Source organism: Diaporthe amygdali, assembly GCF_026229845.1.
Source record: "Diaporthe amygdali strain CAA958 chromosome Unknown NODE_11_length_1138210_cov_64_948100, whole genome shotgun sequence".
Taxonomy (NCBI): Eukaryota; Fungi; Ascomycota; class Sordariomycetes; order Diaporthales; family Diaporthaceae; genus Diaporthe; species Diaporthe amygdali.
In genome coordinates, this window is record NW_026517031.1 from 543,806 (window position 1) to 565,644 (window position 21,839).

The 21,839-nt window shown below is 54.0% G+C and overlaps 8 protein-coding genes across 8 annotated transcripts; 4 read left to right on the top strand and 4 right to left on the bottom strand.

The window, feature by feature from the left end:
- Window positions 1–539: 539 nt before the first annotated feature.
- Window positions 540–2,383, bottom strand: J7T55_014443 (DEAD/DEAH box helicase; the record flags this gene model as incomplete). Its single annotated transcript, XM_053142441.1, has 4 exons — window positions 540–638; window positions 712–1,121; window positions 1,176–1,806; window positions 1,868–2,383. The coding sequence occupies 4 exons, from the start codon at window positions 2,381–2,383 to the stop codon at window positions 540–542; spliced, it is 1,656 nt and encodes a 551-aa protein (XP_052994632.1).
- A 1,259-nt stretch (window positions 2,384–3,642) lies between these two features.
- On the bottom strand, window positions 3,643–4,838 carry J7T55_014444 (eukaryotic translation initiation factor 2 alpha subunit; the record flags this gene model as incomplete). The annotated part of the gene is made up of 5 exons (XM_053142442.1): window positions 3,643–3,964; window positions 4,030–4,521; window positions 4,580–4,626; window positions 4,699–4,748; window positions 4,811–4,838. The coding sequence occupies 5 exons, from the start codon at window positions 4,836–4,838 to the stop codon at window positions 3,643–3,645; spliced, it is 939 nt and encodes a 312-aa protein (XP_052994633.1).
- Window positions 4,839–6,606: 1,768 nt separating this feature from the next.
- Window positions 6,607–7,793, top strand: J7T55_014445 (uncharacterized protein; the record flags this gene model as incomplete). The annotated part of the gene is made up of 3 exons (XM_053142443.1): window positions 6,607–6,676; window positions 6,744–7,209; window positions 7,361–7,793. 3 exons carry the CDS (start codon window positions 6,607–6,609, stop codon window positions 7,791–7,793), a joined length of 969 nt encoding a protein of 322 aa, XP_052994634.1.
- A 27-nt stretch (window positions 7,794–7,820) lies between these two features.
- Window positions 7,821–9,136, top strand: J7T55_014446 (uncharacterized protein; the record flags this gene model as incomplete). The annotated part of the gene is made up of 2 exons (XM_053142444.1): window positions 7,821–8,366; window positions 8,459–9,136. 2 exons carry the CDS (start codon window positions 7,821–7,823, stop codon window positions 9,134–9,136), a joined length of 1,224 nt encoding a protein of 407 aa, XP_052994635.1.
- A 709-nt stretch (window positions 9,137–9,845) lies between these two features.
- J7T55_014447 (uncharacterized protein) lies at window positions 9,846–14,769 on the bottom strand (the record flags this gene model as incomplete). Its single annotated transcript, XM_053142445.1, has 3 exons — window positions 9,846–11,471; window positions 11,519–14,184; window positions 14,253–14,769. 3 exons carry the CDS (start codon window positions 14,767–14,769, stop codon window positions 9,846–9,848), a joined length of 4,809 nt encoding a protein of 1,602 aa, XP_052994636.1.
- Window positions 14,770–15,881: 1,112 nt separating this feature from the next.
- Window positions 15,882–16,982, top strand: J7T55_014448 (tap42-hypothetical protein; the record flags this gene model as incomplete). The annotated part of the gene is made up of 1 exon (XM_053142446.1): window positions 15,882–16,982. The coding sequence occupies one exon, from the start codon at window positions 15,882–15,884 to the stop codon at window positions 16,980–16,982; it is 1,101 nt and encodes a 366-aa protein (XP_052994637.1).
- Window positions 16,983–17,582: 600 nt separating this feature from the next.
- Window positions 17,583–17,927, top strand: J7T55_014449 (uncharacterized protein; the record flags this gene model as incomplete). Its single annotated transcript, XM_053142447.1, has 1 exon — window positions 17,583–17,927. One exon carries the CDS (start codon window positions 17,583–17,585, stop codon window positions 17,925–17,927), a length of 345 nt encoding a protein of 114 aa, XP_052994638.1.
- An 855-nt stretch (window positions 17,928–18,782) lies between these two features.
- J7T55_014450 (uncharacterized protein) lies at window positions 18,783–21,327 on the bottom strand (the record flags this gene model as incomplete). Its single annotated transcript, XM_053142448.1, has 4 exons — window positions 18,783–20,312; window positions 20,365–20,420; window positions 20,485–21,259; window positions 21,325–21,327. The coding sequence occupies 4 exons, from the start codon at window positions 21,325–21,327 to the stop codon at window positions 18,783–18,785; spliced, it is 2,364 nt and encodes a 787-aa protein (XP_052994639.1).
- Between the last annotated feature and the right edge of the window lie 512 nt (window positions 21,328–21,839).

Consider the following 21,839-nt stretch of genomic DNA (forward strand, 5'->3'; position numbering starts at 1 on the left):
ACGAGACGGACAATCTCTACAACATTCATTCCTGACTGATTTACATCCTTTGCTTCCGAGGTCCACTTCAAGTCATCAAGTCCTTACACATGCTTGAGACGGATGTTATTGGTCATTGCCGCTGCCTGACGGCCATCTAGTTCATCCTGTACCGCCTCTGGCTCTATCCTCTGGTTACTGTGTGCCTCTGGACCGCCCCCTCGATCGTTGTAGAGATTCATGGTATATACATTGAAGGCTCAATACGCTGCAAGCATACCAAGGTGCATAACGTAGCTAAGTCCCGATGCCGCCAATATCGCAACCCCCCTTGATCGTAAAGAACATAGGAAAGTGGGGGGATCTCGGGTATTCAATGCTTGGGCCCCCAAGCAGCACCTTTTGTACTCAAAACCAAACCGACATGTTTTCCTCCTGTATATTTTGGGCCGATCGTAAGAAGTCTCCCAGCATCAATGTAGGCCTTTAATAGGAGACCGATAAAAGTGTGCGTTACTCAGGGCGTAAGTCTGCTCTGATAAACCCAGATGGAGGTCAAGTTATGCCTTGTCTTTCTCATCCTTCGCAGCTTGCTCCTTCAGCTTCTTCTTGATCATTTCCACCTTGTCACAGAAAGCTCCAGCATTCTGCGCGCTCATCTGTGGGAATATGTTTAGCAATGCGCCTCGTTCCCGTCTTCGCAGCAAAGGCAAAGTGTGACAGGAAACGTACCTTCATAGTTATCGGCACGTACTGGCCATCATCACCCTCTATGGCCGTGAACAGTACACTCCACGTCTTGAAGCCTTCTTTCAGTTGAAAGTCCATGCCTGCCACCATTACCGTGTTCAAGATAACTCTCAGCGTCGAGTCTTGCCGCATGACCAGCCGAACAAGCTTGGGGTTGTCGGCCGTACTGTCTTTCAGGACCGCGGGATCGAATGATTTCGGATCCACGGCGCCCGTCTCGGGATCCACAGTCACTGAATCTTCCGGCACGTTGATCCGCAGGTTACCGACGCCGCGCTCACGCCAGCCAACCTGGCCTGTGTTGTCCGCGTTGGGCGTTTTGTCAAGATAGTACATGCGCGCACGTACTTGGACTATGGTGGTTTCGCCGGCTTCACCATCGTCGACAGCGACTTGGTATCTGGTTAGAAGACATGCGTGCGCAAGAAACGCTTAGACAGACTCACCTCGCTTAAATTTGCCCTTTTTCTCGTCTTCTCCGACGGCAGGCGTTGACTCATGAGTGCTGGCAGTCTCGTCCTTCTCCTTCTCTGCATCAGCTTCGCCACCTGCGCCGGCCTCCTCGTCGTCGTCGTCGCCGTCGTCGTCGCTCTCATCTTCGGCATCGCTATCCGGGGCACCAAACGGTTTCGCTGGCTTATCACTCTTAATAATAGGAGGCTGCCCAGGCGAAGCGAAATTGCCAGTCCTTGGTCCTGCTCCACCAAGCGCACTTGAGAAGGGGCTCCCGCCACCAAAGCCACTTCCGAAGCCTCCGGTTGCCGGTTTGGCGCCATTCATGGCAGCGAAAGGCGATGGAGCGGATGCATCCTTGCTTCCAAAGCTGAGCTTCGGTGGGCTGAGTGGTGTTGACGTCGACGCTGCTGTGGATGCTGGTGCGCCGAAGCTTGCGAACGGCGATGGCGCGGCTGCGGACGCCCCGCCGAAAACACTCTTCTGGGCTCCAATCGCGGCGAACGGCGAAGAAGAGGAAGCAGCTAGCTTGGCGAAGCCAGAATCGGCGAATTTGGAGGGGGAGGTTTGTGGTTGTTGGCTGTCCTTGCCTGGGAAGTCGACCTTGGGGGCATCTGAAGTAGTCTGGAGGTAATAAGTCAGCACACATCTCTGCCTTACATTGCACCATAGACTGTAGGCTCACTGTCGCTATGGACTGGTGCAACTCCGCCGGCGGGCTCGTCTCGTCGCGTGCCCGCTTCTTCTGGGGCTCAGACCGGCTCTTGTTGGTGTCGCCTTCGTCGACCATAACCCATCCGTCTGAGTCGGTACCGTTGCTGCCTTGGCCTTCAGAGTCCTTGTGTGTTTCCACCTCGTCATGCGCGCGCTTCTTTTTGGGCGACGAGACCTTCCTCTCGCCAGCATTGTCTCGGGACAGGTTCTCGGGCGGCGAGAGATCTGGTGTCTTCTTTCTTTGCACGGAGGTCGGAGCAGGAAGGTTGAACTCCTTCCCGGATCGCAGCTTCATATCGTCGTCTTCACCCTGGCCGTCCTGGTTTCGTGTGTTGGACAGAATCGACAGGGGAGCTTGCGTGGTGCTGTTGCCGTTGTCGGAAATGTGACTGTGTCTGAGTTCTTCCCTCGTAGCTCTGGTCTCTGCGTCTTCCAAACGCTGGTCGTCAAGGTTGACATTACTGGAGGAAGGAGGGTCGTCGGCCATGTCGTCGGCTTTGTCCCCACGATGGTTTTAAACAGCCCTGTTGCTATGCCCTTTTGGTCAAGAATATTTCGGGACAATCAAAGCAAGATGCTGTGCTACAGTCCTTTGTGTTGAATAGACAGGGCGTGACCAGATGCGCAGAGAAGGGGGGGTGTCCTTCAAGTAGAATGGGTGGTGGACAATAGCGTGCGTATTGTGCAAAGTTTGGCTGCTTCACAATAGTCGCCAAAAGGGTTGGACAGTAGTAGAGTGGAGGGCTCGAAATTCGGACGAGTCGGTTCTCAAGCGAGAGGAGGGGCGTGCCTATTGTTCAGCTGATAGAGCCGCAGCGGGGTCCAACAGCGTTTATCTTGGCTTTTAGTCGCCGTGCTAGTAGCGAAGCCAGCCAGTGCAGAGCCAGGGCAGAGAGAGTGCAGAGAGTAGAGAGCAGAGAGAACAGGCCGAGCCTCGGGAACACAGCTAGGACTCCTGTACCCAGGTCGGGAAGGGGAAGGGCACGGGCGCGGGCACCGAGCGACGAGGGACACAGGCGAGAGGAGGCTTTGTGTGCGCAGCGCTGCCTTGTTAGTTTGAAGTCTGTTCTGTGGTGTGCCGTCTGTGGTCTGCGGTCTGTGGCATTCTGTCTCGTTGGCCTGGGAGGCAGCAGAAGCCGGCGAAGTGGAGGGCTGACTTGACTGACTGGACTGACCGACCGTGAGCGGGCACGGCGCGTGTGGGGCACAAACAGGGATCCGAGCCAATTCAACCTCAAGACGGCCAGGCCTGCTGGGATCAACCGGCCTACACTAGAGCATTCTACATTTACAGTACAGCATTCTGGCTTGCGCTCCACAGCAGAGGTGTCTATCGCACAGCCAACCTGTCTGACAAGGAACCATGTCCATACTGTGGTATCTAGTCTATGTTGTCCGGGCTACAGTCACCACTGTCCAGTCTGGACTTATTTGGGTTATGATCTTCTTTTCATCCGCTTCCTGGTACTTATTTTCCACCATTATCTGAAGCTTCCAAACAGGTCTGGCAGTGACCACGACGCTTTGTAGCTTGCTGAACCTGCCGTCCGTGTTCTACTGGCTCACCAAAAGGCCTGTGATCAAACCGACCACAAGCTGCATGGTCGTACTACCACTACAGCCAAGCAGTCCGCTCCCTCTCCCCCGTGGGGGATATTCTCGCTTTTGACCACCAATATAGCCAGCACACAACAACTTTTGTTACCCTCTCTAGGTCCAAGCGCCGGAAATGCAAAGAGCAGATGTCTAGACCCCTTGGGGAGCCGGGACGCCTTCGTCGGACTCGCTCATGCTTTCGTCGCCGCTGACTTCTGCATTCTCCCGCTCCCGCTTTTCCATGAGTGCCTGGAGCTCGGCATCGTCGCTCTCCGTGACGGCCTTTGGCTCCATCTTGACGGTGAGCTTACCACCGGCGCCCTCGATGCTCGTGCGGATGTCGATGATGGCCTGCTCCAGCCTCGCGATGCCAACTGTCTTGTCCAGGCACTGGCTGGTGAGGACGTACAGAGGAGGGGATACCAGCTTGACCTTGACCTGGTTGTCCTCGGTGTTGCCGGCTTCGGCGCGCCTGTGAAGCAAAGACTCGTGTCAGCAAAAGGGGGTAGATGTGTGCAGAGTACCTGGCCGTCTTACCTCAGGGCGGTCTTGATGGCGTCAATGCCCTCGTAGCTAAAGCACGTCACCTCGATGTCGGCCCGGAGCTTGGTAGGCTGAGGGGTCAGCCTCTTGGAGATGTAGCTCTTGAGCTCCTCTGCGATGGCCTCGTTGGGAAACTGGATGTCCTGCCAGACATCGGGGTTGGTGATGCTGAGCTTGAAGGCGTCGATGGCGTGTCCGTATTTCCGGTTGAGGGGCCACGCAATGGTCTCGTAAAGCTGCTCGATAGGGGTCTGGACCTTCTCGGCGACGTGTCGCATTATCGAGTGTACAACCTTGCTCTTGTTGTATCGCTCGTCGCACTTGACAATGTCCTCGGGCGAGACTCGACGCTTGGACAAATCGATGTATCCCTTCTCCTTGTCCACTCTCAGAACGACGACGACCTCGTTCCTTCCGACACGGATGAGCTTCTGGATAGATCGAATACGTCTTCTAGACAGCTCGGAGAGCAAGATCATGCCATCGCTGGTGCCTGTTAGCGGTCACGAGTCTCTAAAAACATGGTGGCAGGGCAACCACAAACATGTTGTCGTATTCCAGAAGCTTTACGTATGCTCCCATATCGGCGATCTATCGGTTCTAGGGTCAGTTTTGACCTGCGACGTGGTGGGTGGCGTGGCTTCGGGGCCCCAAGTTACGGACCTGCTTGACGTTGACCATCACGAAGCTATCCACTTCGGGATACTTCTCCTCTGGAAGGTGCGTTAGACCAGACTGCCGCAATATTTTCTGGCTTGAATCGTCTCCAGCTTACCGTAAAATCGACAATTCGTCAGCGACATGTTGGCGGCTGATTCTCGCGAGATGCTGTGTCGGGCTGTTTTGGGTCGTGATGGTGGGAGGATGCTGCTGAGATGGCAGTTTTTGGAGGGCGCGTTTTCGTCAGAAGGCAGGCTGCGGAGTGGAGATTTGGACCGTCAAATATGCAGTGCTCGGATCGGCGACAATGATGCGGTGCAGTGGAGTCGAGGATTCGGAGGCACGAGGGTGCAAGTTGCGGTCTCTATGTCGAGGCGTGAAGGCGGCGACAGTCCCTTTGAGTCACTTAAAGGTTCGGTTGGATTTTTGGTCGGAGCCAGCCCAAGCCAAACCAGCTTTTGGAGGGGCCAAAGCAACAATGGGTGTCCTGACTGGCATCCTTGGCCTGCCTGCCCGCCTGCCTGCCTGCGCACCAGGCTTGCCCGCTTACATAGTGCTGCCCCTCCCCCCAAAAAAAGTTTCGACCAGCCAAGTGGCGCTCTGCGGCTGGTGAGAGGGACTTTGTGTGGCTGACAGCTTACGGCTGCGTACGAACACGCCTTCCTCTTGGACAGCAATTTGCCCAAAGAGCATTGACTGGCCTCCAACCTTTAAGGTTATCATGACAGCCACGATGCCCACAACCACCTCGACGCGTTTATTACTACAGGCCTCTGGCCTCACTGCCTTGATCACAGTCTCTATCTTCTGATTTGATTTCTTCAATTGCTTGCTACACTACTTCAATTGATTGGCTAACAGGGCTTACCGATATCCTCAACGACCTCATACCTGACTGGACTGCAAAATTGAGCAGTGCAACTCAAGCTCTGTCTGCTCTTCTCTTTGAGACGACAGCTCGCTGCTTGGCTACCAACTACCCATCTTCGTACATGGGGTCCCAAGCACGGCATCCAACCGAGACCAGTGTCTCCAGCAAGAATCGTCAGTTGTGCCGGGGTCCCGACTGCGTAACGACCTGGATGGCTGTGATCTGCAGTGCACATCGACACGACGTCGCACCTGAGCCGCGAATAGCAGAAATAACAAGACGGCCCCGAAAGCTTGTCACGCAACGCCACGCAGGGCCAGGGTTGCCATCTCATTAGACGCCATGGTTCCTTATTTCCCGTGGTTGCTGGCAGTCGTAAGGCTCGTGGGGCTCTTGCGCGAACCCATCTCGGAGCGGCGCAAGGCCTCGTAAGCTGCTCCCAGCTGATTGGCTGCCACCCCTGGACAGCCATGAGATGCTTGCGCAGCGCCAGAGCCATCACGTTTGAGCGTCGTCGCTTTCTTGGTCTGATCTCTCTCTTCGATGGAATCTCGAGGGACGACAAAAACTTCTCATTTGGCTTCCTTCTTTTCTTCTTGTCCATTCATTCATCCCCAAGCCAAAAGCCATTCTACCTGGCCTGCTTTTATTGCAGACTTTGTGTGTTGATGCCGAACATCCCAGTCACGGAAAGCCCGCTTTACACGCCATTCCCGCGGCACTGGGCTGAGCCTCAAAAAAGAGACCACGGGCCCAAGTGGGTATCCACTCCCGATCCTAATCTAGGCGTCTCCCCCCACCACCCGAACTGTCTTGACTCTTGGCCCACCAGGGGCTTGTTCCCTCTCGTTCATTTATATCATATCGAGTGACCCTTGGCCTTGCAGGAACCCAGTGCCTTTTCTTATAATTTTCGCTTGTTTATTCACTCGCTGATCTCGTTCCTTTTGAACGTCGACGGATAATACCTTTGTTCTTTTTCACTGGTGGTGTCTCGTGTGGCCTTCGTTCTGCTGCTGTCAACCTATTCTCAGAACGCCATGCGTGGTCTCCACACGGCCGGTGTCTTAATGGCACCGGCTCTGGCAGGAGCGATTTCTCTCGTGGAGGGTGAGTTGATATACACATCTTACGTACGTTTTCGGGTTTGTAATTTTCAGAACTGATACAAGACCAGACTCCATTCCTAGAGCCTTCATAACTCTTCATCTGCCCGAGCCCGTCAACTCGCCTCCGAGCCCGGACTTGGTTTTCCGCTTCGACATCAACGAATCTCAGGATGCTTGTGGACATGCGAACGTCACTATCAACGGCCAGAAACTATCCGAGAACGGCAATGGCTCCTTGACCATGGACGGTGGACGTGTTGTTGATGCTGCTTGGAATTTCACTTGTGTGGCTTGGAACGATAAGCCCCAGGAGCAGTTGCTCAGCCTCAACGTCGAGCATATCAATGGCCAGGCGGTCGAGGACGTTGGCTTCACCTTACGGTTCCAGCAAGTTGCACCCGTCTGGATATCAGATGTCGAGGGAAGCGCTTCCATGACCCGTGTTCACTCGAACGTCCAGGGCCAGCCAGAACCTGACTGCGACGACAAGGAGATCGACCTTGATGCAGAGTTGGCAGAGTTGGACTACCTGAGGTGGCAAATGGCTGAGCTGGCGCACACTCTCCATGCGAAGGAGCACCGCTTGGGCGAGATTTTTGGATGGGAAAGGCACCATGGGCCGTCCCCCATCCACGAATGCGACAGTCTGAAGTGTGTCATTGAATCAATTGCCCACACCGTGAAGGGCGCAGCTTCGTCAATCTATGGAGGCGAAGAACGCCCAGGGCCTCATGGACCGGGACGACATCACGGTCCGGGGGATGACCACCGTGGCCCCCCTCATCACCGCTTTGGAAAACCTGGGCATGGCAATCATACCGACAACGGCACTCATCCTTACCCCCCTCCTGGACACGGAAAGAGACCTCAATTTCCCCACCCTCCTCCGTTCTGCAAGTGTGCGCCGCCGCCACCACCGCATCGTGGTGATCACCCACCTCCTCCTCCACCGCATCATGGCGAATACCCACCGCCTCCACCGCCGCATCACGGTGGTCCTCCTCCTCCACCACCACCACCCCCGCCGCCGCCGCATGGTGATCACCCGCCACCACCTCCCGGCCACGACTTCGGCTTCCCTCCGCCTCCGCCTCACCACGGCGGGCCTGGAATCTTAGAGAGCCTATTTGACTTCATCCACCCGCATGGGCCCCCACCGCCGATGCCCTGGGAACAGCCAGATTGGGTGCATCGCGGGCACGGGCACGAAGGAGGACCACCTCGCATGGGTCATGAGGAACACCATGGCCCTGCTGACGACAATCACGAGAAACACCACGACAGTCATCAGCATTCCGACGAGTCTGAGCGACCGCACGGACATGAGGGCAAGCCCCATCACCAGGACCACGATGATCACAAGCCTTCCGGCGACGCCAAGCGACCTGAGACAAAGGTTGAGGAGCCAGAAAGTGACAGGAAAGACGCAATTTTGCCCGTGGCTGACCCCGAGAAGCATGAAGATTCTAAGCCCTCTCGCCCCGAAGAGCATCCCCATCCCGATGCCCCATGGGAAGCTGAACTCCGACGAGACCACGACCACAGGCCCCCACCACACGACGGACCCCATGATCACGAAGAGTTCCACGGTGATCACGAAGAGTTCCACGGTCACCACCCACCTCCTCCTGGACCTCCCCCACCTGGACCTCCTCCCCCTGGACCTCCACCACCTGGGGCTCATCCCCACGGTGGACGTCCTCACGGCCCGATCTTCATTCACATGGCCTCAGCCATCGCTTCCCTCATCCTGGTAGTTGTGTTTGGCAGCGTTTTATATCAGCGCTACGTCCGCAAGTCCATCAAGTCTCCCCGTCGCCGCCGAAACTCCAACGCCCCCTGGTACAAGAAGCTGTGCTTCGGGCCCAACTACTCCGAGCTCTCCGAGGACGAGGAGAAGGAGGCCATGCTCCGGCACTGCGGCGACTCCGAGTCTGACTCCGACGACGACGAGGATGACAGGGACGTCGTTGCCAGGGACATCTCCCAATTCAGAACAGCAGCGGAAGTGGTCGGCGAGATGGTCGCCGTCGAGGAGGCACGCATGGTGTCACACTCGCGCCAGCCGTCCTTCTCGCCAGCTCCTGCGCCAGCCTCTGTCCCCATGCCGCAGCAGCAGCCCATGCACCCGTACATGCCCGCCCACCTCATGCCCACCAACAGCATCCCCGTGGTGCCCATGCCCACGGGGCAGCTGAGCCCCGACCCGGCGACAATGGCCGCCATGGCCGCCATGTTCCCAGACCTGGCCCACGATCTGGGCCACGGCGGCGACGGCCTGGCCGGGGAGGAGCTGCCCGCATACCAGGAGGCGGACCGGCAGAGCGAGAGCGACGAGTCCGAGTTCGCGTCGAGCATGGTGACGGACGGCTACAGGCCGGGCTGCTCCGGGTCGTCGTACACGCCGAGCGAGTCCGGGTCGCAGGGGGCGAGTGATATTCTCGGGGACACTAAGAATTAAGGTGTGTATATAAATTTATATAAAGAGAGGAGGAGGCAGAACAGCGAGATACCCGTCGGTCTATTAATTTTCTATTTACCTATGCACCGTGCCCATTGCGGCTATGCCCTTACTTGTGTCACACACCATTTGTTTCCTATGTCTATGTCGCCTATTTTTGTATAGCATTTGTCATAGCCGACCTGCTAGTGTACGATATGGATCAGCATGAATGAATTACCGAGCTTTTTCGCCTAATCAATATGCATTTCATGCAATTCTGAAATGTTGTCTGCTGCTTCTACATGGTCTTTGTCTTTTGCGGGCTTCTCGATCTCAGGTTCGGTTTGACTTACCGTGCAGTTCAGTGGAATGGCGTCCCTGTTTTCACCTGGCTGTTCAATAACACAGCGATCATTTTGCAACATGCAAGGAGAACAGGGGACTACCATATAAATAATACATTATCTATCTTTCATAGCCACTATCTTCTCGTGCTCATGACAAAACTTATTACATAGTTATTTGTGGCGATTGCCACGAATCCGCCTATTCATAGGCGACTCACTCATCGCCTCGTGATTCTCTCAAAAAGTAAGAGCTCTTTGTGCCAGGCTTTCATTGCTGAATATTTGATGGAATGTGTCTCCATCTCTTTTCAAATGTCCGCAGACGTTCACTCTCTCCTAGCAATGGGTGGTCGTTGCCAATCTCTCTGAGACCTACTGACTCAAATCGCCGTTGCACTTTCAGCGATGTCAGTGGCCGCCTCACCGGGCTTGCAATCGCACGCAAATTCTTCCAAGAATTTCTCTTTCGTCAATCTCTTCAGCTTTTGCACCGCCAGTCTGGCAGCAGCCACTTTTGCATATCGCCCACTCTCTCGAACCGCGCCGTCCACCACCCGCCCATGAATAAGGATGCCGGCCGCAACTTTGGTGGAGCCGGTCCAAGTGCCCTCGTTGTCCATCATCTTCGTCTCCTCCGAGTGTAATCCGTAAGCGTGGCAGCCAAACTCTTCGTAAATGAATTGTGTGCAGAAGGTCACGGGGTGCTTGTTGGCGAAGGTGTCGTAGATCCGCATATCCAGGAAGTATGGCTTGAAATGGTCATTGAAGAAGCGCTGAACCGTTCTGTAGTCATACTCAGAGTCGACGAATATCGCGCCGACATACGCCTCAAGGATATCTGGAATGCACTTGGGAGGCTGTCGGGCCTCGATCCAGTAATCGCGAGAAAAATGCGAGCGAGGCTTGCCCGCTGCCTCGGCTGCGTCCTCGGCAACGCGGCGTGCCTCATTGATGACAGTCACATATTCTAGAATTGACGAGCCGAGAACCCCGTTATGCAGGAGGAATTTGTGGAAACCTAACTCCACTGCAAGGCAGCCGAAAAACTGATTCGATACCATGGCCATCTTGTGTTCCGTCAACCACTGTGGGCCCTTGTCTGGCGCGATATGGAAAAGAAAGTCAACACAGACCATATCCAGCAGGGCATCGCCCAGGAATTCCAAACGTTGATAACTTGGTACCTTGTCAAAAGAGTAAGGACGCGAGGGGTGTACAAAAGCAGACCGGAGCAGACGGGGATATTTGAACTTGTATTTTGTGGCTTCCTCAATCTTCTTGGCCATATCCAGCTCAACAGCGCTGGCGGCGGTAGTTTGCCAGTTCGGCTTCTTGTATGCAGCGTAGTATTCCTCCCACTTCATCATGGGATGATGTTTGTGGTTCGTAAGCCGAGTCACTGCTTGAATTGCCAATGTGTAGTCGTTGTCTTTGCGAGTGCTCATGTATGCGGCGCCAATGAGGGCCTCACAGACGTCGGCAATTGACTTATCAGCAAGGCTGTGAGAATCCATGTTTTTCAAGGTACTCTGGTGCTTCTTCCCGAACTCTAGGCTTAAGTTGGGATACCAGGTCGCACGTGAGAAAGCCTTGGACCGGATGTATTCTTCCAACTTCAACCAGTCACTGCGCGCAACTCCAAAGAGATTCTGGTTGCAGATCATGATCATCCGCTCGACGTGATAGTCGAACTCATCTTTGTTTGGTATAAGCGTAAAGAGAGAAATTGTCGTCGCCAGCTTCAAGAACGAGTCACCTAAGAACTCGAGTCGTTCGTAATTGTTGCCCATCCCCGGCTGGATGTTGACAGGTTCAAAGGCCTCCATTGAATCTCTTCCGTCATCTTCAGATGAGTTCTCACTGTCTTTAGTGAGTGCCTCGAGGGCAAGATCCGGATGAATATCAAGCTGGAGCATCTTGCACGCGTCTAAGGCGATGAGATTTTGCTCGATCCGGTGGATTACAGACGGAATGAGGTAGGCCATGGCAACCACATCCACAGGAAGCTGTTGCATGTTAGATCATGGATTCGGAGAAAGACTGTGAAACTTACTGGCGAAATTCTCAGTGGTTCGAGGATGAAGTAACAGAACGGATTCTTGGGATTTTCTTCCATCTCGGAGAGGAAATCTCGGCGCAGTGACACATATTTGCCCACAACGACAGGCTGGTCCTCCATCCATGTCATTCCTCGAGCTTCGCGGGTGGCCTTCCAAGAGGTGACACTCCAATTCAAAATGTCGTGAGTGACCTCGCCACGCTTCCACTGTCGGTATCCTGGAACATGCTCAACGTCATCTGGAACTGGGCTTCGGGGTGTTAGATCCTTGCGAATCCCACGCAGCCAGAATCTGCGGGAACCATCGTGGGGATCGACAATAAATTTGTCCATGAAAAAGCTCTCTGGCTCCTGGCCCGTGTATGGCAATGCATCAGTGCTCAGCACTTGGCGCAAAAGGCACCAATCGATGACCTCACGTAGATCAGGGAGCTCCGAGAACGTGAACTGATGGTTCTCCGTCGTGGGAGCGAAAAAGTATGGCATGCTCTCCTTATCCGCCACGTATTTCTTGTTGAAAAGATCAACAAAGACCTTCAAAGTGAATCTGGTGAAGAGCTGTAAGTCTTCTTCCGATGTTGTGATAGGAATATTCAAAACTTGGCAAGCGACATTTGAAGACGTTGCCTTTGATCCGGGCTGCCCGAAGTACAGAGGGACCGGTTTGATCTGGGGTAGCTTTGTCCTCGTTAGGAACAGAAGAGGCCGGGATGGGCGCTCTAGGGCATTGGGCCTCGCAAGAATCAGCACAGTCGCGTACAATTCCTGAACCGGGCCGAGCTCATCCCACAGCTTTGGTTTCAGTCGCATGTCGTATTTTGCCTGCTTCTTCGAGGATACCGCTAGGCGCGCATTTGCCATCACGTTGCGTCTCTCGACAAATCTTGAACGCAAATGTTCATCGATAAATTTGCTTGAGCTCAGCTTGAGGCATACTTCAAACGCTGCGGAGCACTTGGCGACCTGCTTTGTCGAGTGAATCCTTCCTGTTGCGCCGGACACTGGGGAGGCGGTTGGCATTATCAATTCACAGACGAAGCCTCCTTGGGTCGGCATGATATGATAATCAGCCACAATTCCCATGTCCATTGTGAAGTCTTCTTGGTGTTGAAGCGAATTGAGAAAGTCCCCAAGAATCGACATGCTATTCTTGTACGTGATCTTTGCTCCGCTAGACTGAATAGTGTGCTGGAGTTGATCTCGCTCTTTTCGGAGATAGTAGTCCATGTCGAAGTCGCTGCCTTTGAGCTGCCTGTCGTCTGGTAGGGAGCTGCAGAATTTGCGCAAGAGGTTCTCGTTTGTGGTGTTCTGGTAGATTCTTCGACGATGATCACCATTGCCCTCCTCAATCATGTGGACGTACGTAGATTCAGCCTGCCTAGCTCGACCTCGTGACTGTATGTACTGTATCATCGTCTTGTAGAGGTCAAAGCGAATTATCAGGTTGCAGTCCGGAATATCCAGGCCCTCCTCAGCGACTGAAGTTGCAAAGATGCAATTGAGCTCACCATCCCTGAAATTAAGAATTGTCATAAGCTGCTGGCGGAAAGACGTCGACGAGTAATTGTCTTCTTGATTCGCGCCCATCAGAACTCCAACTTTGAGCCCGGGGATCCTGACGATGCCTTCTTGCTGAAGCAGGTCCGTCAAAAGCTTGGCTGTCCACCGCTGTTCGACAAAGACTATACATCGAACTTTGTCCTCCGCACCGTTGAAGTGGTCTTTCAAAAGCCTGAGAAGAACGTGGACTTTTGACGACAACAGGAACTCCTCCGGTTCCTTGAAATGATGCTTCTGGATCAGCTGTCGAGCAGTCTGGATGCCTTTCTTGTGCTTGTCCACCGCGTCGGCCGAAGCCATGTTGTTGACAAAGCCCCGCTCGGTCCTTGCTTCGAGCTTAGACAACTCATCGTCTTGTAAGACAAGCTGCCAGTTTCTGTCTGCAAACCAAGTTCCAAGCTCCCTTGAAGCGAACTTCGAAAAGGCGAACGCTTTCGAGAGATATTTATTGCTGCCAACTGCTGCCCTCAGCTTTGCAGTGAGCTCTGTCTCTGGTGGCTGAATCAGGTGAGGATATATTGCCAGATCCTCTTTTTTGGGTTTTGAAACAGTTGTTTGTAGGGCCTTTGGATCTGCTGTGGTCGCGATCTGGCTGTGCAACAGGCCTTCGAGCTCCATTGCTGCCAGACGGACGTCCACCTGTGCACCGACAGGCGACGCAGTCATTCCGAAAATACGGGGGAGTCGAGCAGTAGTTCCCTCTTGGGCAGCATAATAGTCTTTGATGATGCGGGCGTAGGGGTGATTCTTCTTGGTATGGTGAGCCTCGTCGAAAATCAGAAGGTTGATCTGGTCGATCCGGATATAACCAAACTGAAGACATTTGTTCAATATCTCGGCTGTGCACACTATGACTTCGTGCTCTGTGAATTTCTGCTCCCAGAAGGACTTGTTCCACAAGGATCGCACGGAGTCTCCGGAGAAGGCGGCCACAGAATGGGCAAGGTTGCAATCGAGAACTGCATGCTGCTGATAGGCGAGAGCAACCTTGTCAACAAGGAAGAAGGATAGCCTCCGGGGGAGGCCTCTCTTGCGGTCCTCCAGCTCTTTTTCTATCACGTACTGGAGGAGCAGCACCGCGATTAGGGTCTTTCCAGATCCTGTCCCAATGTAGTCAGCCGTCTGATATGTTCAGACAACCGCGATACATGGAGACCTTGCGGCTTACCGGTGTCTAGAACAGCAATTGTGTTCTTCTCTTTGGCCCTCTCAAACAGCTCCATCTGGTAGTCACGAGGATTGTTGATAATCTTTTCACCCTCCCAACTCTTGACAAGATATCCGATGGACTGATCCTTTTCTGCGACACGGCTCTCAGGCTTCTTAGATAGCCTGTTCTTGTTATTCTCCAGCCAAGCACCGAAATTTGCTTGCTCGATCTTCTTCTTCTGGCTGATCTTACGGGGCTTGCGGGGCTCGTTCTGGACCAAGCGGCCTGCACTCTCGTCCTCGCTTCGGTTTGCCAACTCATTGTCACTATCGTCGTCTGCTTCAGCATCGATCTCAGGGTTGTCAGTACTAGCGGACTCGACAGGATTTTCATGACTAGGCAAGGGGGCAGTCTTTCCATGAACGCCAGCTTTGCTGGCAACAGAGGCATCATTCTGCAGAATTGTCAAGTTTCTGTGTATGAAGTCACCCGTGCGAGGGTCTGTGTCCAAGGCCATCTTGTCCTTGTCGCCCATGACGGGCTGTGATTGCAAAATTGAAGATGTATTCACGGAAATGGGAAAGGGTTAGAGTAGATGAGCGTGAGAAAGGGGGTTTGCTGCGAGATCAGGTTCGTCAACGAGATCTATTCAAGTGGCTGCTGTTTGGGGTAAACAAAGATGGGGTGAGGATGGGTCAGTTTACTGGTGAGAACTGGGCCATATGAGAGCGGGCAGGGAGAGAAGGGAAAAGTGTGTGTATGGGTGTTGTTGTTGTTGCGGGGGGGAGGGGGGATCGAGTGACGGAGAAATAAGCAGAAAGAGTGAGCGAGAAGGAAAGAACTGTCAGATAATTAGACTGCGTGGTTGTAGGATCAAGAAGACGTTGGTCTTCTCAACTCGGTCTGCTTAGGAGACCAGAGATGGGCTGACTGACCAGCAAACACAAGACGATTAAGCTGTATCTGCAGATGCACATGCAAACCATTGGGAATTGTTGGCTAATTCAAGGTTTTGAATTCCTGCCTCTCGACGAGCAGACAGCATGCTTCGAGGCTCATGGACTACCATCTCTCACTACCAGGCGCTCTCTATCTGGTGCCCTCAGACATGGGGAGCTGAGGGAACGTTGGAATTCCCGGTCTGGAAGGCACGATCCATGGCCACATGGGTGCACCCACATGTGCGTTTGAGACAGGCTCTAGCTACATCGACCGTTACCCAAGCTTTCTGACGTGCAGGGACGGTCTCGGCTTTCAAGGGTCCAGAGCTCCACTCCACAGGCGACCCCCTCCCCCGTCCAGATCTTGCAGCTACCCCGCAAGGGCTGGGCTCCCCTGGGCCTGGCTCCCCTTGCCCCCTGGCTCCCTCACCGTCCGATAAGATAAGGCAGTTCAAGCCCCATGTGCCGCCATTGCAGGTACGAGGGGCTAGGCGAGCCTAAGCTTCTGCGAGAGCTGCTTTGCGATACCCCAAAAATCCAGCCCAAGGGACCTATACGCCACTTGAATATAAGTACCCAACTCACACACGCCCCAAGGTCGTGTCTCGCCGTCTCCTTGCACCTGTCCAACATCCCCATCTGCAAGTCTGACCCGGAGTTTATGCAATTTCTGTCCACCCAGCCAGCCTACAGCGGTGCCGCCAAGATGGAAGACACGAAGTCTCTCAAGTCAGTCTTTGCCCAAGCCGAAGAGCGGCGACTGGCCCTCGAGGGCGCCTTCGAGGTCACAGACCCCAGCTATCGTGACGTCCTTTCCAACGCAATAGACGAGTACACCGAATGCTTGGAGCTCATCAGCCAGCTGCGCATGTTCAGTCCCAACGAGTCCCTGGAGGACCTGTCCACAACCGATCTGCCCTATTTGCTGGTGCACTACCACCTCGCAGAGCTCATTCAAAAGGTCCCCACCACTTCGCCTACTGGCCGCAAGACCGTTCTCGAAAAGGCTCGACACTGCTATGAGCGCTTCCTCTACATAATAGACAGCTACAGCCTTCTGGAGCCCCAGTACTCAAAAATGCTCGAAACCTATAGCGAAGAGCCGTCCTCATTCTCCACAACCCCCTCGTCCGACCCAGCAATCCGCCGCAACGCTAAGATCGCAAATTTCAAGGCCGAGCAAGCCCTCAAGCAGAAGCTTGCGTATCTGAGGAGGAACCCATCATATGGCGACCCGGATGAAGAAGACGGCCTGGGAGGAGACGAGGAGATAGTCCGGCAGGTCCATCTTGCGAACCTCGGCCTCTGTATCCACATGGCCTTCCAATCCCTAGAGTCGTTGAACCGTGAGGCGGAGATTCTGGCTCAGGCACCCACGCCTTTACTTCCCCAGGCCACCACAGTCGAGGATGACGAAAGACGGCGGCGCGAGGATCTCAGGCATGAGGGCTATTCAGACAGGCTTGACAGGCCGTTCAAGAGGTTACAGAGCTTCAACGGACCACTGCTGAGCAAGGAGGGCAAGCCTATACAGCCGTTCACAATCGTGGGGACCAGGCAAGATCTGGCCAAGCAGGTGTTCAGGCCTGGACATAATCTGCCAACAATGAGCATCGACGAGTACCTCGATGAGGAAAGGCGGCGAGGTGGCATAATTGAAGGAGGTGGGGAGGCAAGTGGGAGGCAACCCGAGCCAGATGAAGACAACATCGAGAAAGCAGATGCAGAAACGATGAAGGCGCGAGCATGGGACGAATATGTGGAGGCAAACCCGAAAGGCAGTGGCAACACATTGAACAGGGGGTAGATGGTCTATGTACCAGAGACCACATGGGATGGCTATCTGCTTTAATGCATTCACAACCATCCAACAAACGAACATTGCAGCACAAAAAGTCATTCATGATGAGTTCTATGGGCTTTTCAGTGTATCCAGGGCCACCAAGTTGTTAGACGAAAATTTCGGCACCCCAACCACAGGTTCAGTTGGCTTGATCGAGTGCTGATCAGACGGAAGCTCTCTATTGCTACCCACTAGCATCTGGCTGGGGCAGCTCTCACTTGCAATATAAAATCAATCTCGATGGCAGCAACTCCATCTTTGAGCTCACGCTTTGTGTTCACCAGAACCCCTGTTTCAGTGAAGCGTCCACGGACAAGCTTCATCGTGCATCCCTATTGAACCACAGGTCCGTACAAAGACAACCATCGTCTGAAGCTATATCTCGTTCGCCATCGCTCATATTTCTTCAGTCACCAAACGAAGACGCGTCGCGCTGTTAACGAAGCTCCCCGCTATCGCGCTATCGATCCCACACAAGAACCAACTCGTCCTTCAGGGGATCACAGCACAAAGACCGCACCCAACTCCTCCCAATCACAAAGTTTGACCTTGTACAAGCAAGCCATGGCGGACAACAAAGAAAACGACCCCAGCTCCATCAGCGGCTCCGCCGCTGGCGCTTCGACCAACAACAACTCGAACGTGTCCAAGCCCACCGAGGACCCCAAGACCAAGGGTGGCATGAACACCAACACCAGCTACTCCGTCCACGACACCCTCGACAGTGTCATGCGCGGCGGCTGCTCCACCTGCGGCTCCTCTGAGCACGATACAGTCCGGTGCGACGAGAAGGATGCGCCTGAGTGCATGATGAGCGGTGCTCTGCAGACTGGCAACGATTCCGCTGCCGCCGCTGACTTCGCCGCTGAGGATGGTGGTGAGAGCAGGGGACGGAGTCGCACTGCTTAATGGATGGGGGCAATGCAGATTTCTCTTCTTTGGGGTTTCAGGGGATGACGAGGTTCTTTGGAAGGCGATCAGACAATACCAAAAAATAGGTGTGTAAGGCAGGAAGGAGGCGACTTCAGCGTTTTTACCTGACGTTGGAATTGGAGGCTTGCTTGGGAGCACCAGAGAGTAATACATTTGCAACGCCCAAGTCCAGAGCTCCCAGTAAATTCAGTCTGTCCTCGCCAGTATCAGATTGTAAAACTCGAGTAAATGAGGGAGTAAATGAGTGGCTCTCCAGTGAGCGCAGTATGTTAATCCTGAGCCCCGTGCAGCTCGTGAGGATACCAAATATTTGCCAGTGACTTCATCGTGTACTCTTTCAATGAGTGCAGAGGCTACAGAAAACCCACACATGTGCGAATCGCAAACTAGAACATGTCAAGATGAACTTATGGAACTCGCTTTTCAGTGGTCTTGTAGAGACAAAGTAACGTATTCAGCAAGTCTCTTCCTATCCCATCTACCAGATCAATATGATTTCGACGCTCGATGGCCGCCGAGCGGCCTTTTGGTATCATCTGTACATACGTTGGCATCCCACCGAATCATCAAGTCGTGCCATCCTTCATAATGAAAATCGCGTAAGTCGTTGAGTGGGTGCTGACTGTTGGTGGGTCCAGCCATTCCCATACTGGGAACCACCACCATGAAAGAAATAAGTCTCCTGTGAAAGCACCGCAGCTTGACAGAACGCCCAATACGCTAGTTGCTCATATGGATATTTCTGCTGGCGCTCGTGCCCCCCTGCGATGTCTTTTGTGTGTTGGTCTGCCGTCCGCACTGTGCTTGAAAACGAGTCGCAGACCCGAACATTCAGCGACCATCTCGACCATCTTGGGCCCGCTGGCCCGCCGCGTCGGCATCATCATGCGTGATGATTTCCATGTCATCCTCCTCGTCATCATCGTCGCCGTCCAAGATCGACAAGTCGGACTCATCGTCGGTAAGACCGCCGTCCGGCAAGCTATCATCGGTGCCGTCCTGGGAGCCCTCAACGTACTGAGCCACGGCACGCGCCTGCGGTTGGTGGGCAGCAGGCAGCACGAACTCGGCCTCAGCAAAGTCCGCGCTCGCCGCCTCATCAGTGAAGCGCTCCGATGCGAGGGTCTCGGACGGCGTCAGGACCCGGTTGCGGCCGAAGACGGTGGAGATGCCGTCCTGGACGACGACAGATCCGATGACGGTGCTTGTGCCATCGTCAGAACGAAGAGCTAGGTCATCCATACCCTCCGCGACGGAGTCCGACACGCTAGGCACGGTGATGCCCGTGTGGAAGCTGGGGCCTGGCCCGGTGGGGCCGAGCACAGCCTCGGGGATCTCGGGCTCGTACAACGACTCGTCCTCGAATCTGAAGTAGTCCATCTCCTTCTCGTCGAGACCAAGGACCAAGTATTGCGTTATGTTGTAGCCAAACTCGCTGTCTGGCCGCTGGCCAAATTTCGCAGCGTAGTTTGACACTCGCTCAATGATGTGCTCGAAAAGGTCAACGTAGAAGCCCGAGTCGTGTTCATCAAAGACTTCGGGATAAGAACCGGGGAAGACAATGTTGTTTCTCTTAGCGTTCTTAAATTCCCTAGAAAAGGCAGCGGCAGCGTCATAGGCATCACCTATGCCAGTGAGGTCTATGATGGCCAAGTCGCGCATTTCAAGCCAGACGAGAGGGCACAAAGCGCGTTGATACTTGTTCAGACCAGCATAGACAGTGGAAAAGGACTGCGAAGTTGCCAGCTGTTCCTTGGGGACCAGGTAAGAAAGCCCGATCTCGCACATGTCCATCCTGGATCTTGTCGCAGGACTCCTGAATAACTCTCGGGAGGTAACGCCTGGTGGATCTATGACAGCTCCGTCGACACATCTCGTGACTGCCCTGAGGAAGATGGCCCGAATCTTTTCCAAAAGCGCGTTGTAGGTGCTGAGAAGGCGGTTGGTGAACCCTTCAGTCTTGGGAATCACCTTGCCCAGCATGATGAGCTGGTTCCACTCGGGAACACCCAAGAGACCCAAAGCATTAGGGTCAAAGAGGTCATCGATCGCTTTCCTATATCGCTCCGCCATGGCAACACCGGCGTGCTCCACCATACGCATAATGAAGTCCGTCTGCTCAGTACCGGAAAGACAGCCCGAGCTGCGCCGACCGAAGATGGTGGTGTTCTTCCGGGCCTGTTCACCACGGACATGGCCGCCAGCGATGACCAGTGCGCGCTCGTTGACCAGAATTCGGAAAGCGGCAAAAGCAAGGACAGGTGCCTTGATGATGCTGGCGATACGCAGTGTCTCTTCTGGCAGAACTTCAACAAAAAGGTAGTTGTTGCCAGCGTTGAACCACGTGACAACATGATCGCGCTGTGTACTTGTCAGGGGCTTTTCGATCGGCAAATAGCGATGTCATACTTACTAGCAGGTCGTAGTTGGTCATGTTGAACATGCTGAAAAGCCCCACGAGCGTCCACACTTGATCTCGCATTAGCATCTGCTAATCTAGGCTGGGGTGGGGACGACGATAGTTCACACTTACTTCGAGGCGCAGAGTCGATCTGCAGGTCATTGTTGGCAAGCGATCGAAACAGTCTCAAGACATTCGCACCCTGACGGACTTGGGAGAAGTCGTCGATATCGCGGTGATCATCCACAGGCCAGGTCTCCGTGTCAAGAAGAAACGCTGCGACATGCAATCCATCGAGAGGCTTTGATCCCTCGATCGAGAACGGTGGTGTTGGGATCGGATAAGCTGTATCGTAGCTCTCTTTGCAGCGGCAAACGTCATCGTGTCCTGCAACAGCCTCAATGGACGCACCAAAAGCTGCAGCACGGTACCAGAACTTGATGCCTGGAGTCAACGAGAGCAGTTGCAGCGCAATGGTGTAATCATCCTCCTCGACCGAGGGTGACAGGTCCAGAATGTGAGTGACGCCTTGTGGCAAAGCTACAGGAGCTCTCTCAGCAGCTCTCTTGGCCCGGCGCTGGTGAGACTCGCTGTTGAGACGCTCCTCTAGCTTTGCAGAACCTGTCGCGAGAATCTGATCACGGGTCAAGATGACTCGAGCTGTGTCAAACTCGGACTTCTGACAGCTGTGATGCGGTTCAAAGGCGGGAAAGGAAACCAACACGAGCACATCACCCTTTTCATTGCCCTGCAACTGCTGCTGAGTCTTGTACAGGTCGCTGTTGTGAGCCTGCTTAGCAACAAGGTTGCGCTGAAGCTCCTCGTCTACGAACGTGAGATGCGAGTTCTGTAACGCCTGGTCGAGCTGAAACGGGTCCACAGCTCTAGAGAGATAAGTGGAGGGATCCTGTTGTTTAGAGGTCAGCGAACTGAGTGGCAACAAAGCAAATGGACAGTCACACATAGACATACCATGTTGTCTGCTGCTTGGCACCGTTCGCCTTCTTGTTATGGTAAAGGCTCAGTAACTGGAGTCTGTAATGTGAGAAAATTGCACAGGAGAGATTGTTTGTGGGGGGATTGAGTGAAGTGTGATGGATTAGTCTGTGGGCAGCTGGAGGGGAAGCTGTGCAACTATAGCAACTGAGAAGAAGAAGCGAAGTGAAGATGTTTGCTTGATGGGAGAGCTTCCTCAGCCTTAGGCATCAGTTTCCATTTTCTTGTCAGAATGAAACGCAGCGTTGTCCCAGAGAGAGGGCCAAACACTGACCAGGCTTTGGCTTGCACATTCACAGACAATGAGACATACTTGGACAAACGAAGCCAGCGACCCAGACAGGAGGAGCGGAATTAAACAGTGAGATTACGCAGTCTTGAGAGCAAATGTCTTACCAGCTTCCATATCATGAGTGGACCTCTGGGATGGCCTGTACGCAGAGTTGATAGTGACTGGGAGAGGCGGTATCTGAGTAACTTGGGAGGTTCTC